We start from the raw sequence: 17,357 nt of genomic DNA, 5'->3' as shown, positions 1-17,357 counted from the left end.
TGGTGATTAATCTGGAGAGGGGCTGTCAGCATTTCAGAGAGTGGGAAATTCTGGCTTGCTGTTCCGTTCCCAAGCCTTTCCACTCTCTGTTATCATGTGCAATGCCATTACATTATTACACAGTAACAGGCCTCTATTTAATCATCTGCAATTGATGGGTTAAGAACATCAGGGCTTTGCTCATGCAGCAATCCCTGAATCAGCTTAAGAAGAAGAAATTCACAGCTTCTTGGAACACTGGAAGTTATTCCACAAGTTGGAATAAATGAAGGCAAAGTTGTTTGGTGGACGTGCCCAAGGATTAAGGTTTTCTGGGAGATGATATATAATGAATTGAAAAAGGTATTTAAATACACCTTCCTGAAGAAACCAGAGGCCTTTCTTCTGGGCATAGTCGGCCAACAGGTGCTAAAGAAGGACAGAACTTTTTTTATGTATGCCACAACAGCAGCAAGAATACTTATCGCAAAGTATTGGAAGACACAAGACCTACCCACCCTGGAAGAATGGCAGATGAAGGTGATGGACTATATGGAATTGGCAGAAATGACCGGCAGAATCCGAGACCAGGGAGAAGAGTCGGTGGAAGAAGATTGGAAGAAATTTAAAGACTATTTACAGAAATATTGCAAAATTAATGAATGTTAGAATGATGTTGGATTAAAAGTTATGTGGTTTCTAGCTATAATGCTATAAGGAGTATGAAAAAATGGACTATTAATAAGTAAAAATCTAATGTTACATTATTTTAAGATTAAAGATTAGGATAAGCAGAGAGGGGAAGGATTTGCTGAACTGACAAATTAAACTGGAATACAAAAAGGGAGGTTAGAGGAGGTCCGGAAATTAAGTAAATGAAAGAATGTAATGGAAAGATGGAACTGTTTTTTATTTGTATTTGTATTTTTCTTTTTTCATTTTGTAAAACTTTAATAAATATTTTATAAAAAAATAAATAAATGAAGGCAAAGTTGTACCCTTTCTAACATTTTGTCCCAATCTCAGGAACAATCCCTTAGAAAACTGTAACATGCACAATATTGTAATCCCATAGTATTTTTCACCTAATTGCCTCTCTTTAAATATAAAGAGAGTTTAGGGAAGCTTTTAATGTTTGATGTATTACAGTATTTTAATATTTTTTTGGAAGCCGCCCAGAGTGGCTGGGGAAGCCCAGCCAGATGGGTGGGGTATAAATAATAAATTATTATTATTATTATTATTATTATTATTATTATTATTATTAGCAGCAGCAGCAGCAGCAGCAAAATTGGGTGGTAGAGCTACCTTTCACCCTGACATGCTGGCTTTCTAAGTTAAGGGAGTCCCCACTCCTGAAGAACACACAAAATGTGCAGCCCCACCCCCACCTGCAGAATGAAGTGACCAGCTTTGGCTTACTGCGATGGAGTGAACATTCAGACTCCTAGAAAGGAATATCATACACATATCCTCCCTTATGTTTTTTTAGTCTTGCCATGCACTGAGCAAACCCAAGATTATATGTAGTGTGTCATGCAAAGCCACTCTTGGTTAACCTTTCTCTTCACCAACCATGAGATAATCCTAACCCCTTCTGGAAGCTTGTGCAGTCCTGGTAAACCACAGTCTGGCTTACTGTGATGTGCAACTGATGTACTTACAGGTTGGGGATGATGCTCCCACATGCATATAAAAATACTAGGAACCCCCTCCCCCAAACTAAGCATAGCATTACATTTAGACCTTGGATGTCTCTAACAATCAAGAGCATTTGTTAACAAAAGGTCTGTGCACTTTGAAGGTGGCACTCCAATGCATCAGCGCTGTTTAATTACCTGTAATTTGCTTTTTAGTCTCCACATCTCTGGTTTGCCGTAACAATCTCAGCAGGGCCGTGATCCCTTTCTGCTCTGACACTTCCAGCTTATTGTCATTGTCTTCAAAGACCAGGTTTCTCAAAGCGCCACATGCTGCCCTCTGCACATCCTCATTCGGCACACTCAGAAGATCTAGTAGCTTGGGAATCCCACCTAACAAGTAAACCTGTTCAGGAGAAAGAGGAAGGTGTGTAAGCGAAGAAAAACATTAAGATAGCAGCTGCAGAGCATGCTAAGGAGTCTAAATGCTTGGAAGTCAATAGGTGGGGCTGGAGTTAAGCCAGGATAATTGCTTTTTGACATGATAAAACAAAGCCAATCTCCCCAAACAGGGAGTGTGTGCAGTTTAGCTTAGAAAATACTGGGGACAGAAATAAGGAAGAACTTATGACCTTCCAGTTCTTAATGCTCTCATGAGATACAGTTGCTACCCGATGCACATGGACTAGCTATTAAAAATACCATCCGAAGTTCCAACAACTAGAATAATACTTTCTTCCTTAGTATTTTTAGTATCTTTATACTGCAAATATTGTGCTGTACATCTGCACCTTCATACTACTGGTAAAAAAAGTATCTCCTGTACTGTTTTAGATCTGCCTTTCCACATGTGGTCTAATTCAGATGACCACTGAACACACTGGGTCCTTAGTGGTTTATTTGAGGGGTGGTGGTCTTCCTTATGCACCCCACTTTTTTGTACTTCTGCAAACACTTAGGTTTCCCAAAGTATGATTCTTGTGCATGGGTGGTTCTGTTTTGGCCGCATAACCAACAGCTCTCACAGCTTGAACATCAGAAATAGAGGGAATGATTGTTATTGCCCATCTGTATCTTTCTCCCTCCTGCCGCATTCTCCCTCTACTGCCTCTTGTGTATCTGGCTCATCTCTGTGCTTCCTGACATATCTCTTTATGGTTTTGTGCATGGGTGGTATTGTATTGTAAGGAACTTTGGCTGACATTGGAGGTAATGTCTACTGGGCGCAGCAGATGAATGGGAGTAGAGGTCAGTTAGGGAGCAGAGTTCCTTTGCCCTACTGTTCAACATAATAAAGATGCTTCTTAGATAATTTAATCTTACAAGTCACAAGTTGTCCCTCGGAAAGGGGTGTGCATTTTGATCTGGGCACATGGCATCTGCATGCATCTTTAAAAGCACGTGTGTGCGTGCACATCCAACCCTGTTTTAAAAAACAACTAGAGGTGGGGAGGTTTGCTTTCTTTATCAGGGTGATTTATAGTGTTTTGTACTTTTTCAAGTGAAACTCAGATTTATTCCATCATAATTTATCAAAATTATTTATGTGACGAAAAAGGGAAGAGAAAATGATCTGGAGGCGGAAGTTGACACTTGGTCAAGCAGCATATAAAAATGGAATTTTTATACGTGTAAATGGCTTTAAAACTTACCTGGACATTAAGTGATATATAAACAAATAATCAACCCAAGGTAATTTTAAATAGGATTGGATAAAGGCATTCAGTGGGTTGGAGCATGGGACAGGACATTTTCTGTGGCAGCCCCCTGTTATGGAACTGCCTCTTGAGGGAGGCCAGACTGGCTCCATCCCTGATGGAGTGGGGAAAATAAAAACATTCTGCTTGGCTTTTGATGCTTTTAAATCTGGGATGGAAGGTTTTAAACTCTTGCTCTGGGGCTTTTCATGCTCAGTGTTAATTGCTATGGTTTCAACTGGTTTTGTGGCATTTTTCTTTTCTTGTCAACCACCATGGGCGGGCCCTGTTAGGGCTGAAAAGCAGCATGAAAATGCTTTTGCAAATAAAGTCACATAGAATAGAGGTGAATAGTGCAGGTCTTTTAATTTCATTAGGTCCATTCTGTGTAAAGCTTCTAACAACTCCATGTTTATTAGCTATGAGGCTATTGAATACTTTGGCTAAAATGACACCTCCGAGTTTAGCAGGAACATGCATGTCGCTGGAAGTGAGATGAGAAGCAAATAGGGAAAGGGCGTGACCTTCACAATTTACTTATCACTTTCCAGTGGTATCTGGCTGGCCAAAGACTGCTGTCTATGTCCCTGGGGTGTGATGTTATCTTTATGAAGGCCTTTGATGTTTTTAGGTAGGAGCCGGCTTGGCAGCAGCTTCTTCTCATGCCAGTCAGTCTGATTGCAGAAGGCTACAGAGTCATTCCATCCTATCTCCTAAGGATTAGACCAAATTTTCCCAACCTGGTGCCCTCCAAACGTTGGGTTACAATTCCCATCATCCACAATCACTGGTCATGCTGGCTAGGAATGGTGGGAGATGCAGTCTAACAACATTTAAAGTGGGGTGGGAAAGCCCTTTTCAGTCTGAGGGTCAAATTCTGGGCAGACTTATGCCTAGAAGTTGGCGGTGAGAAGGCCCAGGGGTAAAAGTGGACAGAGCAATGGGTGCCATTTTTGACCTTTGTATAATAGGCCTGCTGAAGGCATGTGAAATTTAAATGTATCAGCAGAAGCCAGAACTGAGCACTGAATCCCTCCCTACTGGAGGAGCACACTGACACTCCGAGTTTGGAAAACGAGGAAAGCTCAGTTTATTGAAGGAAATAAAGGATCTTTTCTAAGGACCCATGCTTGCATGTTCTCAGCAGGAGACATACAAATATGAAGTAGGAAATGAGATCAGTAAACTTGAAATGTTTTGAGGTTTCTCTCTGTCTATTCACTTTCTCCCCAGGCAGACCCACCAGTCTTCAAGACAAGCTGAGCTGCATTCCAGCTCTAGTTTTTACACAAACTTGCACACCCCTTCATCCAGGCAAACCAGAAGCAAGATCAGAGTTCAAGGACACAACCGGGCAAAAAAACTCAAGGAAGCTGTGAAGTAGGGACAGTGAGGGGGTGTGGCTTAGAAGACAGGGGTGTGGCAGAGGAGGAGCTATATTCTAGGGAGAGTCCAGAGGGCCAAATGCAGAGAGGCATTTGGCCTCTGATCAGACATTTCCCCACTCCTGGATCAGATAAATGGGTGAAACCCAGAGAGCCAAACAGCTTAATTTCTCTTCAAATACAGTGGTACCTCAGGTTACATACGCTTCAGGTTACATACGCTTCAGGTTACAGACTCCGCTAACCCAGAAATAGTGCTTCAGGTTAAGAACTTTGCTTCAGGATGAGAACAGAAATCGTGCTCCGGCGGCGCAGCGGCAGCAGGAGGCCCCATTAGCTAAAGTGGTGCTTCAGGTTAAGAACAGTTTCAGGTTAAGTACGGACCTCTGGAATGAATTAAGTACTTAACCCGAGGTACCACTGTAAACATCTGCATGGGCACGTTTCCCTGCAGTGCAGGCATAGTGACATCAATATAATGTAACATTGATAGTGTACCAACATTGGGTGGTATACCCCTATCTATAGGAAAGATTGGTGAAATTGTTAGGGCTCTAACTCCTGAGAAATTTGTCAAACGACACAATCAGTTTTGCAAGTAGCTTCTTCAGAATCAAATGGTTTATAGTGAAGTAACTTGTTTATTCTTTTAGTCCAATGTTATATAATGCAATGGTTTCTCTGGTGAACAAACCTCTCTTTGTGGAGACAGAAATGCACGTACGAAAACATGGAAATGTTACATAATCCTTAGCAGCGGTGAGGAGCTTTGTGGTAGAATGAAGAATTTAGCTGGCAGGTGCTGAGAACACGCAGAAGTGAAACTCAACAAAAGCTCCTGTTACCCTCAAGCTTTGGCATGGAACCATGAACACCACCTCTTGCTTTCAGTCAGTTCCACACACTTTCCTACAAATGCTTTGCTTACCCATTTCCAAGCCTTTAAAAATACCCTTATTTTTGGTGGAATGAGTTGCAGACAAGACTGTTTGCTTCTAGACTATTACAGTCTTTTGTGGGAGGGATTCCTTCACGGACCAGAACTAGAGGGTCTGTTGCACCAGAGTGTTTAGACTGCTTAAGCCATGTAAACCTCCACATACCAAAACTGGAGGTTTGCACAGTTAGTTAATTTAAACACCCCAGTGCAACAAATCCATTTAGAAATACAAACACAGACTTTCTGTGGCTAGGAAGTGATGGGGAAATGCATTTGAAAGGGTTCAATTATGCGACTGACTTCAATTATGAAGATAAATTCAGTAAAACAGAACAGGAGTAGCTGCATAGTGCTCTCCAGGTGTTCATGAACTCCAACGCTCTCCAGTCCCGGCCAGCATGGCCAAACAGGAGCTGCAATCAGTAACTGGAGGGAACCACTGGCTACACTTGAAACAAGAAACCAATGCCTATTTTATTCTAACATCGTTCCATGTGAAATGCCGAAGTGTCTATAGCATTGTTCTTTAATTGGTGCAATATGATTGATTCGCAAACTTTAGATGGACCACATCAATAGCTGACTTGCCACCTCTGGTCGGAAAAGTCAAAGGCAATTATGGCTTTTAAAAATAGTTTTGCCAGCAATAGATATAGCTGCAGAAGACTGAAGTGAACTCCAGTGCATGAGGAAAAAATATGCTGGGTAAACTAGACTTTTGCTGATAAGTAGGCTAGAGTCTTCACAGAGCTATCTTTTTCCTCCCATATTAGGACAAAGGGTTCCCAGGAAAAACACTGATAAAGTGACAATATTTTCTCTTGGAGAGCTCACCTTGGGAATGCTCAACAACTTGCTGTAAATCAGCGGCTGAGATACAGAGGCGGCTCTTTGTAGAATCTTAGAGTTGGAAGGGACCCTGAGGGACACCTAGTCCAACCCTCTGCAGGAATCTCAACTAAAGCATCCATGACAGATGGCCCTCCAACCTCTGCTTAAAAACCTCCAAGGAAGGAGAGTACACCACTTCTTGTGGGAGTCTGTTCCACTGCTGAACAGCTCCTGCTGTGAGAAAGTTTTTCCGAATGTTTAGTCAGAATCTTCTTTCTTGCAACTTGAAGTCATTGGTTCGAGTCCTACCCTCCAGACCAGGAGAAAACAAGCTTGTTCCGTCTTCTGTATTTGAAGATGGCTATCCTGTCTCCTCCCAGTCTCCTCTTCTCCAGGATAAACATACCCAGCTCCTTCAAGCGCTCCTCATAATGCTTGGTTTCCAGATCCTTGATCACCTTGCTTGCCCTCTTCTGCACATGTTCCAGCTTGTCAACATCCTTCTTAAATTGTGGTGCCCATAATTGGACACAGTATTCCAAGTGTGGTCTAACTAGAGTGGGACTATTATTTCCCTTGATATGGACACTATACTTCTGTTGATGCAGCCTAGAATAGCATTAGGTTTTTTTGCTGCTGCATCACACTGTAGACTCGTGTTAAGCTTGTGGTCCATCGAGACCCTTAGATGCTTTTCACAAGTACTGCTAGTAAGCCAGGTGTCCCCCATCCCACATTTGTGCATCTGGTTCTTCCTGCCTAAGTGCAGAACCTTACATTTGTCCCAATTGAAAATAATTTTGTTGGCTTGCGCCCAGTTCTCCAATCTGTTAAGGTCATTTTGAATTCTGATTCTGTCTTCTGTGGCATTAGCTACCCCTCCCAGTTTGGTGTCATCTGCAAATTTGATGAGCATCCCCTCAATTCCTTCATCCAAGTCATTTATAAAGGCGTTGAACAACAATGGACCCAGGACAGAACCTTGCAGCATCTCACTTGTCACTTTTTTCCAGGACGATGAGGAACCATTAATGTGTACTCTTTGGGTTCAGTCAAACAACCAGCTACCAATCCACCTAATAGTTACCTGGTTCAACCCACATTTTACTAGCTTCCTTGTGAGAATATCAGGGACGCAGGTGGCGCTGTGGGTTAAACCACAGAGCCTAGGACTTGCCGATCAGAAGGTCGGCGGTTCGAATCCCCATGACGGGGTGAGCTCCCATTGCTCGGTCCCTGCTCCTGCCAACCTAGCAGTCTGAAAGCACATCAAAGTGCAAGTAGATAAATAGGTACCGCTCCTGCGGGAAGGTAAACAGTGTTTCCGTGTGCTGCTCTGGTTCACCAGAAGCAGCTTAGTCATGCTAGCCACATGACCCGGAAGCTGTATGCTGGCTCCCTCGGCCAATAAAGTGAGATGAGCGCCGCAACCCCAGAGTCGGTCACGACTGGACCTAATGGTCAGGGGTCCCTTTACCTTTACCTTACTGTGAGAATATCATGGGGGACTTTGTCAAAAGCCTTACTGAAATCAAGATACACTATGTCCACAGCATTTCCTTGATCCACCAAGTTTGTAATTCCATCAAAAAAAGAAATCAAATTGGTCTGGTATGACTTATTTTTGAGAAACCCATGCTGGGTCTTAGTAATCACAGTATCCTTTTCTAAATGCTCACAGACTGACTGTTGAATTATCTCTTCTAGGAGCTTCCCTGGTATCGATGTCAAGCTCATTGGTCAGTAGTTACCTGGGTCTTCCTTTCCTCCCTTTTTGAAGATGTGGACAACATTTGCCTGCCTCCAGTCTGTAGGGACCTCACCTGTTCTCCAAGAATTCTCAAATATAATTTTTATCCATATACTCTCAATCTGCTTTTCATACTCCAGTTTATGGATTTCTTCACAAGAGTACACATCTTTTATATACAATGCTATTCCTCCTCCCTTCCTGTTTGGTCTATTCCTCTTGCTCTGTTATGGACCACAGAGATTACAGTTGTCTGAATAGTTTTTGAGCCATTATGTAAACAGCTTCACAACACGCTTTCACAGCTACTGCTATATTAAATATAGACTTGGAACTGACACTGAATTATGGAGGATGGAGGTGTCTCAAAGATTGTCCAGTCTAAACCCCTGGGGTGAGGACATGTTCTTTGGTAAAGGAACACCGGGTCCTCTCCTCCTTTTATGGCTGGAGACTTGTTAGGCATACAGATTTAGAAAGAGTCATGCCTTTGAAATCCACCAAGAACCTTTCCCCCTCAGATACCCAGTTCATGAAGCCGGTCTGCAGGACTCTTCTCTGGAGCCTCCAACATGGTGTCTGTGGGCACCATGGCACCCTCCGATGCTACCCTTGATGCTCACCAAGGCCACTTTCATTTTTTAAAAACCGGATTTTGTTGTTGTTTGTGTGGTCTGCTTCTTTGGTGGGGATATTGACTGCTTTTTTTGCCTGCAGTTAATTTGTTTTGTTGTGTGTGTTGGTGCTTTGTCTAGGGGTGTGTGTACCACAAGTTCTCCCCCCCCCCAGTAAAATGGGTATTTTGTTGTGCCCATGGCAGTTTCTTACAATTTCCAAATGTGTCCACAATGTTTGGAGAACCCTATTCTTGTTCATAGGGACTAACACCCATACTGAGCAAGATGCTGATATCTGGTGCTATGATGGGCTCAAGCTTGATTTAACTGATGGTTTAAAAAAATTATGAACCTCCATTTGGGAAAAGGGTGACCATGCTTCATCCTATACATCCTCTATCTGCAAGGCTCACTAGTCCAAGTCCAGTTTAAAGGGAGGGCAGGCTTGAAAGTTACACATCAACAGGCAGCCCCAGGGCAGTAGACTTGGCAGGCACACAGACTTCCCTACAAACTTCCATTCTGTGGTGAGATAGACTATGTTACAGTAGGTGGGTTGTGTTCTACTGAGAATTAGACCTGTGTAAATTCATGAACCCATTTGTCATGTCTATAAATTTCAATGGGACTACTCAGAGTATTGCCAGCACTGGACACATCCCATTCTTTCTAAATCTCCATCTATACTGAAAAGTGCACAAATAAATTTTATGCAAACTTATAGCCTTTATTTTTGGCCACCCTCTTTGGGAGGAACCAAGATTTGTCGGCCAATAAGCTAGTCATTCGGAGCGCTTAAAAGACATGTGAAGTTAAAGACCATCTGCATCATTGTGTGAGCTTTGTTTGTTAAAACTCAGAAACAGTGGAGCTGGAGTGGCACTGCAGTAGAGAGCTTCTTTTTCCAATCCAAGGCCTAATTCCCAGCAAGGTTGGGGCAAGGGCCTATTGCTGCAGTATTTGCTTCCCTCAGGTCCAGAAACAACTGTGGGCCTAGGTTAAGTGACTTTTGCGACACTAGTGTAATCTTGCTTTCTGTAGCATCCCAGGATGGTCAGAGGCAGTATGCTTCTGAATACCAGATGCTGGGAACCAGAAGGGAGAGGGCTCTGGTGCAAGTCCTGATTGAAGGCTTCCTATAAGCATATCGTTGGCCACCGTGAGAACAGGATGTTGGACTAGATTGGCCATTGGCCTGATCCAGCAGGCTCCTTTTATGTTCTTACATCCACTGAAAAGCAATGGGATGGCATCCCTGCCCACTTTGAGCACTGGACCTCTCTCATATACGCAATCACACAGTCAGTCACATGCAATATTGAAAAGCATATTTGAAATAAGAGAGCACCAAGGCCTTAACAGTAAAAGTAAAGAAAATGTCAACTGGATTATTATTTCTCCGTCTCACCTAAGTACTGCTGCCAAAGGATTTTTAAAAAGTTACAGATTCCAAAAAGTATTTTATTTGCGGCAACTTCAAGTAACAATATGGCACTTATGTAGCCTATTCTCCAAGATTTGGAGTCTAGATAAAATTGGATTTCAAGCTGAAAGGTAGATTGATTTGTCTCCAGTCTGATCCCTCTGCATATTCAGTGCATGGAGGGGGTTCATCCAGAGGTAATGCACTAATATCCAAAGAGAATTTCATCCAGAAGGTCCTTCCAACCCTAGTATCTCTTAGTTCCATTATTCTCCCATACCAGCTCCAGACGCAATACTCTGCGTGGAAGAGTAGCCTCTGTAAAGAGCCACAATAAGTAAGAAAATGGTTTACTCACTTTCCTCCTGGCTTCTGCTCTCTGGAAACTCTCATGCTGTATGAAGACAACTGCTGGAAGGACTCGAGGGGACGAAGCATTTTCAGTCTGCAATATATTTACCGCACGCTCCAGAGTCATCTCTCCTTCTGGATTCCTGGGTGATTTAAACATTAACACTTTGTAAGCCCAGACTGCAAAATGAGGACCAGTGGAACTAATGGATGTCCTTCAGCAGGCTGTGAACGTCAAGCAACAAGCCTGCTTAAAAACAACACTGTAAATAAGTAATAGATCTGGTGCCCTCCAGATGTTGCTGCTAGACTGCAACACCCATCGCCTATGGCAGGCTTCCTCAAACTCGTCCCTCCAGATGTTTTGGCCTACAACTCCCATGATCCCTAGCTAGCAGGACCAGTGGTCAGGGATGATGGGAAGTGTAGTCTCAAAACATCTGGAGGGCCGAGTTTGAGGAAGCCTGGCCTATGGTGACTGCTGGCCATGCTGGCTGGGACTGATGGGCGTTGTGGTCCAACAACTGCTGAAGAGCACTAGGTTGGGGAAAGCTGGATTAACATACCTTCTGTGCTATAAGCTTTTATGGGCCATATCCTGTTTTGTGAAATACATGAACTTACTGCAGTTGGCAGAGGTAAGTAAAGAGATGGGTACAGAGGAGTAAAAAGTAAACAGTGGGTATAAAATATCAGGAAAAGCACACACCCACACCCTACATTTAAAGCACCATGAGCCCATTTTAAACAGTCATGGCTTCCCCCAAAGAATTCTGGGAGCTGTAGTTGGCTAAAGTTGCTGAGACTTGTTAGGAGAACTCTCTTTTCCTCACAGAGGTCCTTGGGAAGAGAGATTAAGCTGCTCTGGGAATGGTAGCTCTGGGAGCAGGCAAGCTCCTCTTCTTTCTCAACAGAAACAATGCAACAATAAATTAAATAGCCAATGTTCGGCTGTCCTTTCATGATGCTAAGAATCAGCTGCCTGAGACGGCCGACTCGCTTTACCCAACAGTAGGGCTGGCCCAGCTTGATCTCAGCACACTATGTAGAATGTAATAGGTAAGAGTGGCACCATCACATGCTTCAGATGTCACTTGCGGTACAGCTGCAAATAATAATAATAATAATAATAATAATAATAATAATAATAATAATAATAATTTATTATTTATACCCCGCCCATCTGGCTGGGCCTCCCCAGCCACTCTGGGCGGCTTCCATAAAAACCAAAAATACAGTAAAATATCACGCGTTAAAAACTTCCCTGAACAGGGCTGCCTTAAGATGTCTTCTGAATGTCAGGTAGTTGTTTATCTCTTTGACATCTGCTGGAAGGGCATTCCACAGGGCGGGCGCCACTACCGAGAAGGCCCTCTGCCTGGTTCCCTGTAGCTTTGCTTCTCGCAATGAGGGAACCGCCAGAAGGCCCTCGGAGCTAGACCTCAGCGTCCGGGCAGAATGATGGGGGTGGAGACGCTCCTTCAGGTATACTGGACCGAGGCCGTTTAGGGCTTTAAAGGTCAGCACCAACACTTTGAATTGTGCTCGGAAACGTACTGGGAGCCAATGTAGGTCTTTCAAGACCGGTGTTATATGGTCTCGGCGGCTGCCCCCAGTCACCAGTCTAGCTGCTGCATTCTGGATTAGTTGTAGTTTCCGAGTCACCTTCAAAGGTAGCCCCACGTAGAGCGCATTGCAGTAATCCAAGCGGGAGATAACCAGAGCATGCACCACTCTGGCGAGACAGTCCGCAGGCAGATAGGGTCTCAGCCTACGTACCAGATGGAGCTGGTAAACAGCTGCCCTGGACACAGATTTGACCTGTGCCTCCATGGACAGCTGTGAGTCCAAAATGACTCCCAGGCTGCGCACCTGGTCCTTCAGGGGCACAGTTACCCCATTCAGGACCAGGGAATCCTCCACACCTGCCCGCCTCCTGTCCCCCAAAAACAGTACTTCTGTCTTGTCAGGATTCAACCTCAATCTGTTAGCCGCCATCCATCCTCCAACCGCCTCCAGACACTCACACAGGACCTTCACCGCCCTCACTGGTTCTGATTTAAAAGAGAGGTAGAGCTGGGTATCATCCGCATACTGATGAACACCCAGCCCAAACCTCCTGATGATCTCTCCCAGCGGCTGCATGTAAATGTTGAAAAGCATGGGGGAGAGGACAGAACCCTGAGGCACCCCACAAGTGAGAGCCCAGGGGTCTGAACACTCATCCCCCACCACCACTTTCTGAACACGGCCCAGGAGGAAGGAGCGGAACCACTGTATGACAGTGCCCCCAGCTCCCAGCCCCTCAAGACGGTCCAGAAGGATGTTATGGTCGATGGTATCAAACGCCGCTGAGAGATCCAGCAGAACTAGGAAACAGCTCTCACCTTTGTCTCTAGCCCGCCGGAGATCATCAACCAGTGCGACCAAGGCAGTTTCAGTCCCATGATGAGGCCTGAATCCCGACTGGAAGGGATCCAAATGGTCCGCTTCTTCCAGGCGTGCCTGGAGTTGTTCGGCAACCGCTCGCTCAATCACCTTGCCCAAGAATGGAAGATTTGAGACTGGGCGATAGTTGGCCATCGTGGCCGCATCTAAAGATGGTTTTTTAAGAAGCGGTTTAATAACCGCCTCTTTCAGCGGGTCTGGGAAGGCTCCCTCACGGAGGGAAGCATTCACCACCCCACGAAGCCCATCGCCCAGTCCTTCCCGGCTAGCTTTTATAAGCCAGGATGGGCAAGGATCCAGGAGACAGGTGGTTGGTCTCACTCGTCCAAGCAGCCTGTCCACATCCTCGGAGGTAACAGATTGGAATTGATCCCACTCAACTTGACTAGACAGAACTCTAGCACTCTCCCGCCCCGGCCCTGCTCCCACGGTGGAGTCTACTTCTTCCCGAATCTGAGCGATTTTATCTGCAAAAAACTTTGCAAAATCATTGCAGGAGAACATGTGGCCCATACTGGGCCCCGATGTTGCAGGTGGTTCCGCTAAATTGTGAACCACCTGAAAAAGTCTCCTGCTGCTGTTTTCTGCAGATGCAATAGAGGCAGTGAAGAAATTCTTCTTCGCCGTCGCTATCGCCACTTGGTAGGCTCGACGTTGAGCTCTAACCTGTGTCCGGTCAGATTCGGAATGAGTTATCCGCCACCGGCGCTCTAGCCGTCTCAACGATTGTTTCATTGCCCTCAGATCCGTGGAAAACCACGGGGCTGTCCGGGCTCCATGCAATCGGAGAGGGCGCTTCGGAGCCAAACAGTCAATAGCCCTGGTTAACTCCGCATTCCAGCGGGCCACCAGGGAATCAGCTGAAAGGCCATCAACATGGGATAAAGCATCCCCTACCACTCTCTGGAAACCATTTGGATCCATTAAGTGGTGGGGGCGGACCATCCGAATTGGTCCCACCTCCCTGCAGAGGGGATGGGTCGCAGAGAAGTCCAGTTGCACCAGGAAGTGATCTGACCATGGCACTTCTTTCGTTTCGCTTTTACTTAGTGTCAGATCACCAACATCCATAGAGGTAAACACCAGGTCCAAGGCATGTCCGCGGCTATGGGTTGGGCCAGACTTATTCAGGGACAGCCCCATGGAGGCCATGCTTTCCACGAAGTCCCGAGCAGCCCCTTGTAAGGTCGTGTCGGCATGGATGTTAAAATCCCCTAGGACGACCAAGCTAGGTGTCTCCAGGAGAACATCCGCCACGACCTGAAGCAGCTCGGGCAGGGAATCCTTGGTGCAGCGGGGAGGTCGGTACACCAAAAGGAATCCTGTACTGCCCCTATTGCCCAACTTCCAGAACATGCACTCGGAAAACTGGGTCTTGCCGCTACTGTTGTACATCACCGTACACAACAGGATTCCTCCTTTCCAAGGTTCTACCTTAGATGTTGGACTACAGTCCCAGTTAGCCTGTTGTGTTGACCCCACTGTGTTAATGCATCAAACTAGCATGACAGAGAAGCCAACATGTGACTCTAGGAGGGAGTAGTCTTTACCCACATTTTTGCATGTACTTAAGCCCCCTCAAAATAGCCTTAAATTAAGTAATATTAAACATTAGAAAAGAGCAACCAGATTAAATTTAATTGACTGAAAATGTTTAAACGGTTCTAGTCAACTCATTATGCCCTGCCCCTTTCAATGCCTGTTTCAAGCAATGTGTTTTGAGCTCTATCCATTTTCTCCTACACTTCTCAAGTGATGACGAAATCAAAATGTCAGCTGCTTATATCTGCACTACTGAGCCAACCTGGAATTGACAGCAAACATCACAGTCACCTGGGGAATTTCAGCTGTTCTGTTCAATCCAGTTGTTATCCTAACCAGAAGTTCAGTTCTTGTTCTGACCTGACATCTTGAACAAACCCTTTCTGTCCTCCTGACATTGTATACCTTAACAGCTGCAAAGTTAATTTCCGAGTACAGAAAATCATGTTCTTATAACTCAGTAGACTGGAGTAGGAATTCCAGCAATGAGTAAGGCAAGATATTGTTACGAAAACAATACATAGCAGTCGAAATAAAAATGATCTGCTGCGTTTGGAAGATAGTTTATTCCAACAACACAATCCTGAGCATGTCTGCTCAGAAGCCCCATTTAGTTCAATGGGAGGGAAATGTGCAGTGGACTGCAGCCTATGTTATGTAAGATACATGTGCAGTAAGCTCTGTGTCAACATGGGAAGGTTAAAATAAAATAAGCTCCATGAGTGCTTATTTGCTGAGTATGCGCAGAGACAAGTTGAGCCGGATGCTTTCTTACATTGCTAAGCCTGGTCAGGATCTTTGCTGGATTTGCAAAGTCTCATGAACTGGGTGCACTGCTCATGAAAACTAGATAAGAGCAAGATGTAAAGCACTGGTGCCTGGTGTGTCTAAAAAAGGGTGGAGTTAAACCATACCCTGCTTGGGATCCAACGGCGCTGGCCCGTTCTTGAAGCATGTGTCCACTTCCTGCTGCAGCTGCCATAGCTGCTGTCATTGCCATCCTCCTCCCTGTCTCGGCGGTGGTGCTGGTGATTGAAGCTGGTTGAGAGGCCTCCCTTGTGCTCTGCGACCTGACCGTCGTCTGGTGCCAGCTGGACCTGTTCTGAGACTGCCTGTTCTGAGACCAATTTTGGGAAGCGACAGGAGTCCTGACTTGTCCCGTGGCATAACCAGAAGTCGGGTAACTCTCTTTCTCCAAAAGGTTGTTCATGCTCCGACTGGTCCCAATACGCTGATAGACTGGTACCCGTGGGCTGTTTGGGACGCTGTCAACCTCCGTGTCGTTACCAGACCCAATGTAGAACTGCCTCTGCACAGCATACCTTCTGCTTGCAGCATTCTGGCCTCCGTAGCCAAGGATTTCGGAGCGAGCGTACCTTGGAGGCACGGCACCGGATCTCTTGCTTTCGCCATGCCTCACAGTTAGAGCCCTGTGGTAATGGAAGTCGTTTGGGTAGTGTGCCAGCTTGCCAGGGCTGCCATTGGGGGAAACTTCTAATCTCTTCAAAGGCTGCCTTTGAGATGTCTCTTCCATGCCCCTGTAGGAGCTATAGGAAAGGATTCTAGGCTCCCAGCCATTTTCATAACTGCTTTGCGATCCTATCTGTTAAACACACAAAAAAGGGACAATACAGTCAATGAAAAGAACATCATGATAAGGCAGTGATATGGGGTGGAATGTTTTCTGGGGGGAAATTCCTTTGGTATATGATCCCATGGAAAAATGTGGCCATAGCCACATCTTCTGGAAACTGAGCCTGTAGTTTAGCTATGCACTTTGTGAGGAAATATGTCCTGAGCCCTTTGTATTTATTACATTTACAGCTGCTCATTCCTCCAGGAAGCTCAGGGAAGCTGCATTTTACCATCATGATAAGCCTGTGAGGCAGGTTAGGCTACGATATATTGGTTGGCCCAATATTATCCAGTGATTTTCTTGAATGAGTGGGGATCTGAAGTAGAATGCTCTACCTGTTTCATCACCCTGGCTAGCATAATTCCCCGCTCCTTCTTTCCTAGCACTTAGCTGTTCAGTATTCTTTGCATTATGAGTTCCTGGGCCAAATGTCCCATCTGTCCAATAGATGTCTGGGATGTTTTTAGCAACAAGAGTCCTTCACAGGAGGTTAAGTTACAGTTGTGCAGTTTCCAAAGCATTTCCATTGCCCTATACAACATATAAAAACTTCGGTATTTCCTCAAAGGCTTGCACGACTTTCCCATTCTACCTCCTTTCCAGAGCAGTTACTTTTTTTGTAATCTAGCAAGAAAACTACATGCAACTACAACAGAATCAAAGACTGAAAACACAGAGAACTCTGATGCAGGTGCAAAGGAGACTATTGATAATGGAGAAAGCAAGTAATTAGATAAATTCAGACACTGTAATTAAAAGCTGGGAGATGTACTTAAGTTAAGCCACACAAGATGATTTAGTCTACACAGGGTCCACAACCTGTCTGACAAATATAAACAAAGGCAGAATTCCTCTTGGCTCATGTACAATCAAAAGCTCTAGTGTCTGAAATGAGGATTAGTTTCCTTCCTGGAATCTAATATTGTACGCAAGAATAGTTAGCTCCCTTAAACATTTTTGATCCTGCTTTGTAAAACTAAATGCACCATTCCTTCCTCAACCTCAAACACATCGCTTTTGTAGCAACAATCTTTTTTCCGTCCTTCGATTATCACATTATCGATAACATAAAATAGAGCCCATTTGTCACACAATGGGACTGGGTGACTAAGCCAATT

The 17,357-nt window shown here is 44.8% G+C and overlaps 1 protein-coding gene across 2 annotated transcripts in view; it reads right to left on the bottom strand.

Annotated features, from left to right (window-relative positions):
- PKP2 (plakophilin 2) overlaps positions 1-17,357 on the bottom strand; it is a 57,688-nt gene that overhangs the window by 20,218 nt on the left and 20,113 nt on the right. For both annotated transcript variants that reach the window (XM_053405602.1, XM_053405601.1), the window contains exons 3-5: positions 15,518-16,206; positions 10,621-10,756; positions 1,818-2,025 (exon numbers count right to left, since the gene is read on the bottom strand). In XM_053405602.1, the coding sequence (XP_053261577.1) occupies positions 1,818-2,025; positions 10,621-10,756; positions 15,518-16,206 (1,033 nt within the window). The remainder of the gene's footprint in view (positions 1-1,817; positions 2,026-10,620; positions 10,757-15,517; positions 16,207-17,357) is intronic.

This window comes from Podarcis raffonei, chromosome 10 (genome assembly GCF_027172205.1).
Source record: "Podarcis raffonei isolate rPodRaf1 chromosome 10, rPodRaf1.pri, whole genome shotgun sequence".
Classification (NCBI taxonomy): domain Eukaryota; kingdom Metazoa; phylum Chordata; class Lepidosauria; order Squamata; family Lacertidae; genus Podarcis; species Podarcis raffonei.
Note: the sequence above shows the minus strand (reverse complement) of the source record. Positions and strands in the feature narration are given on the sequence as shown.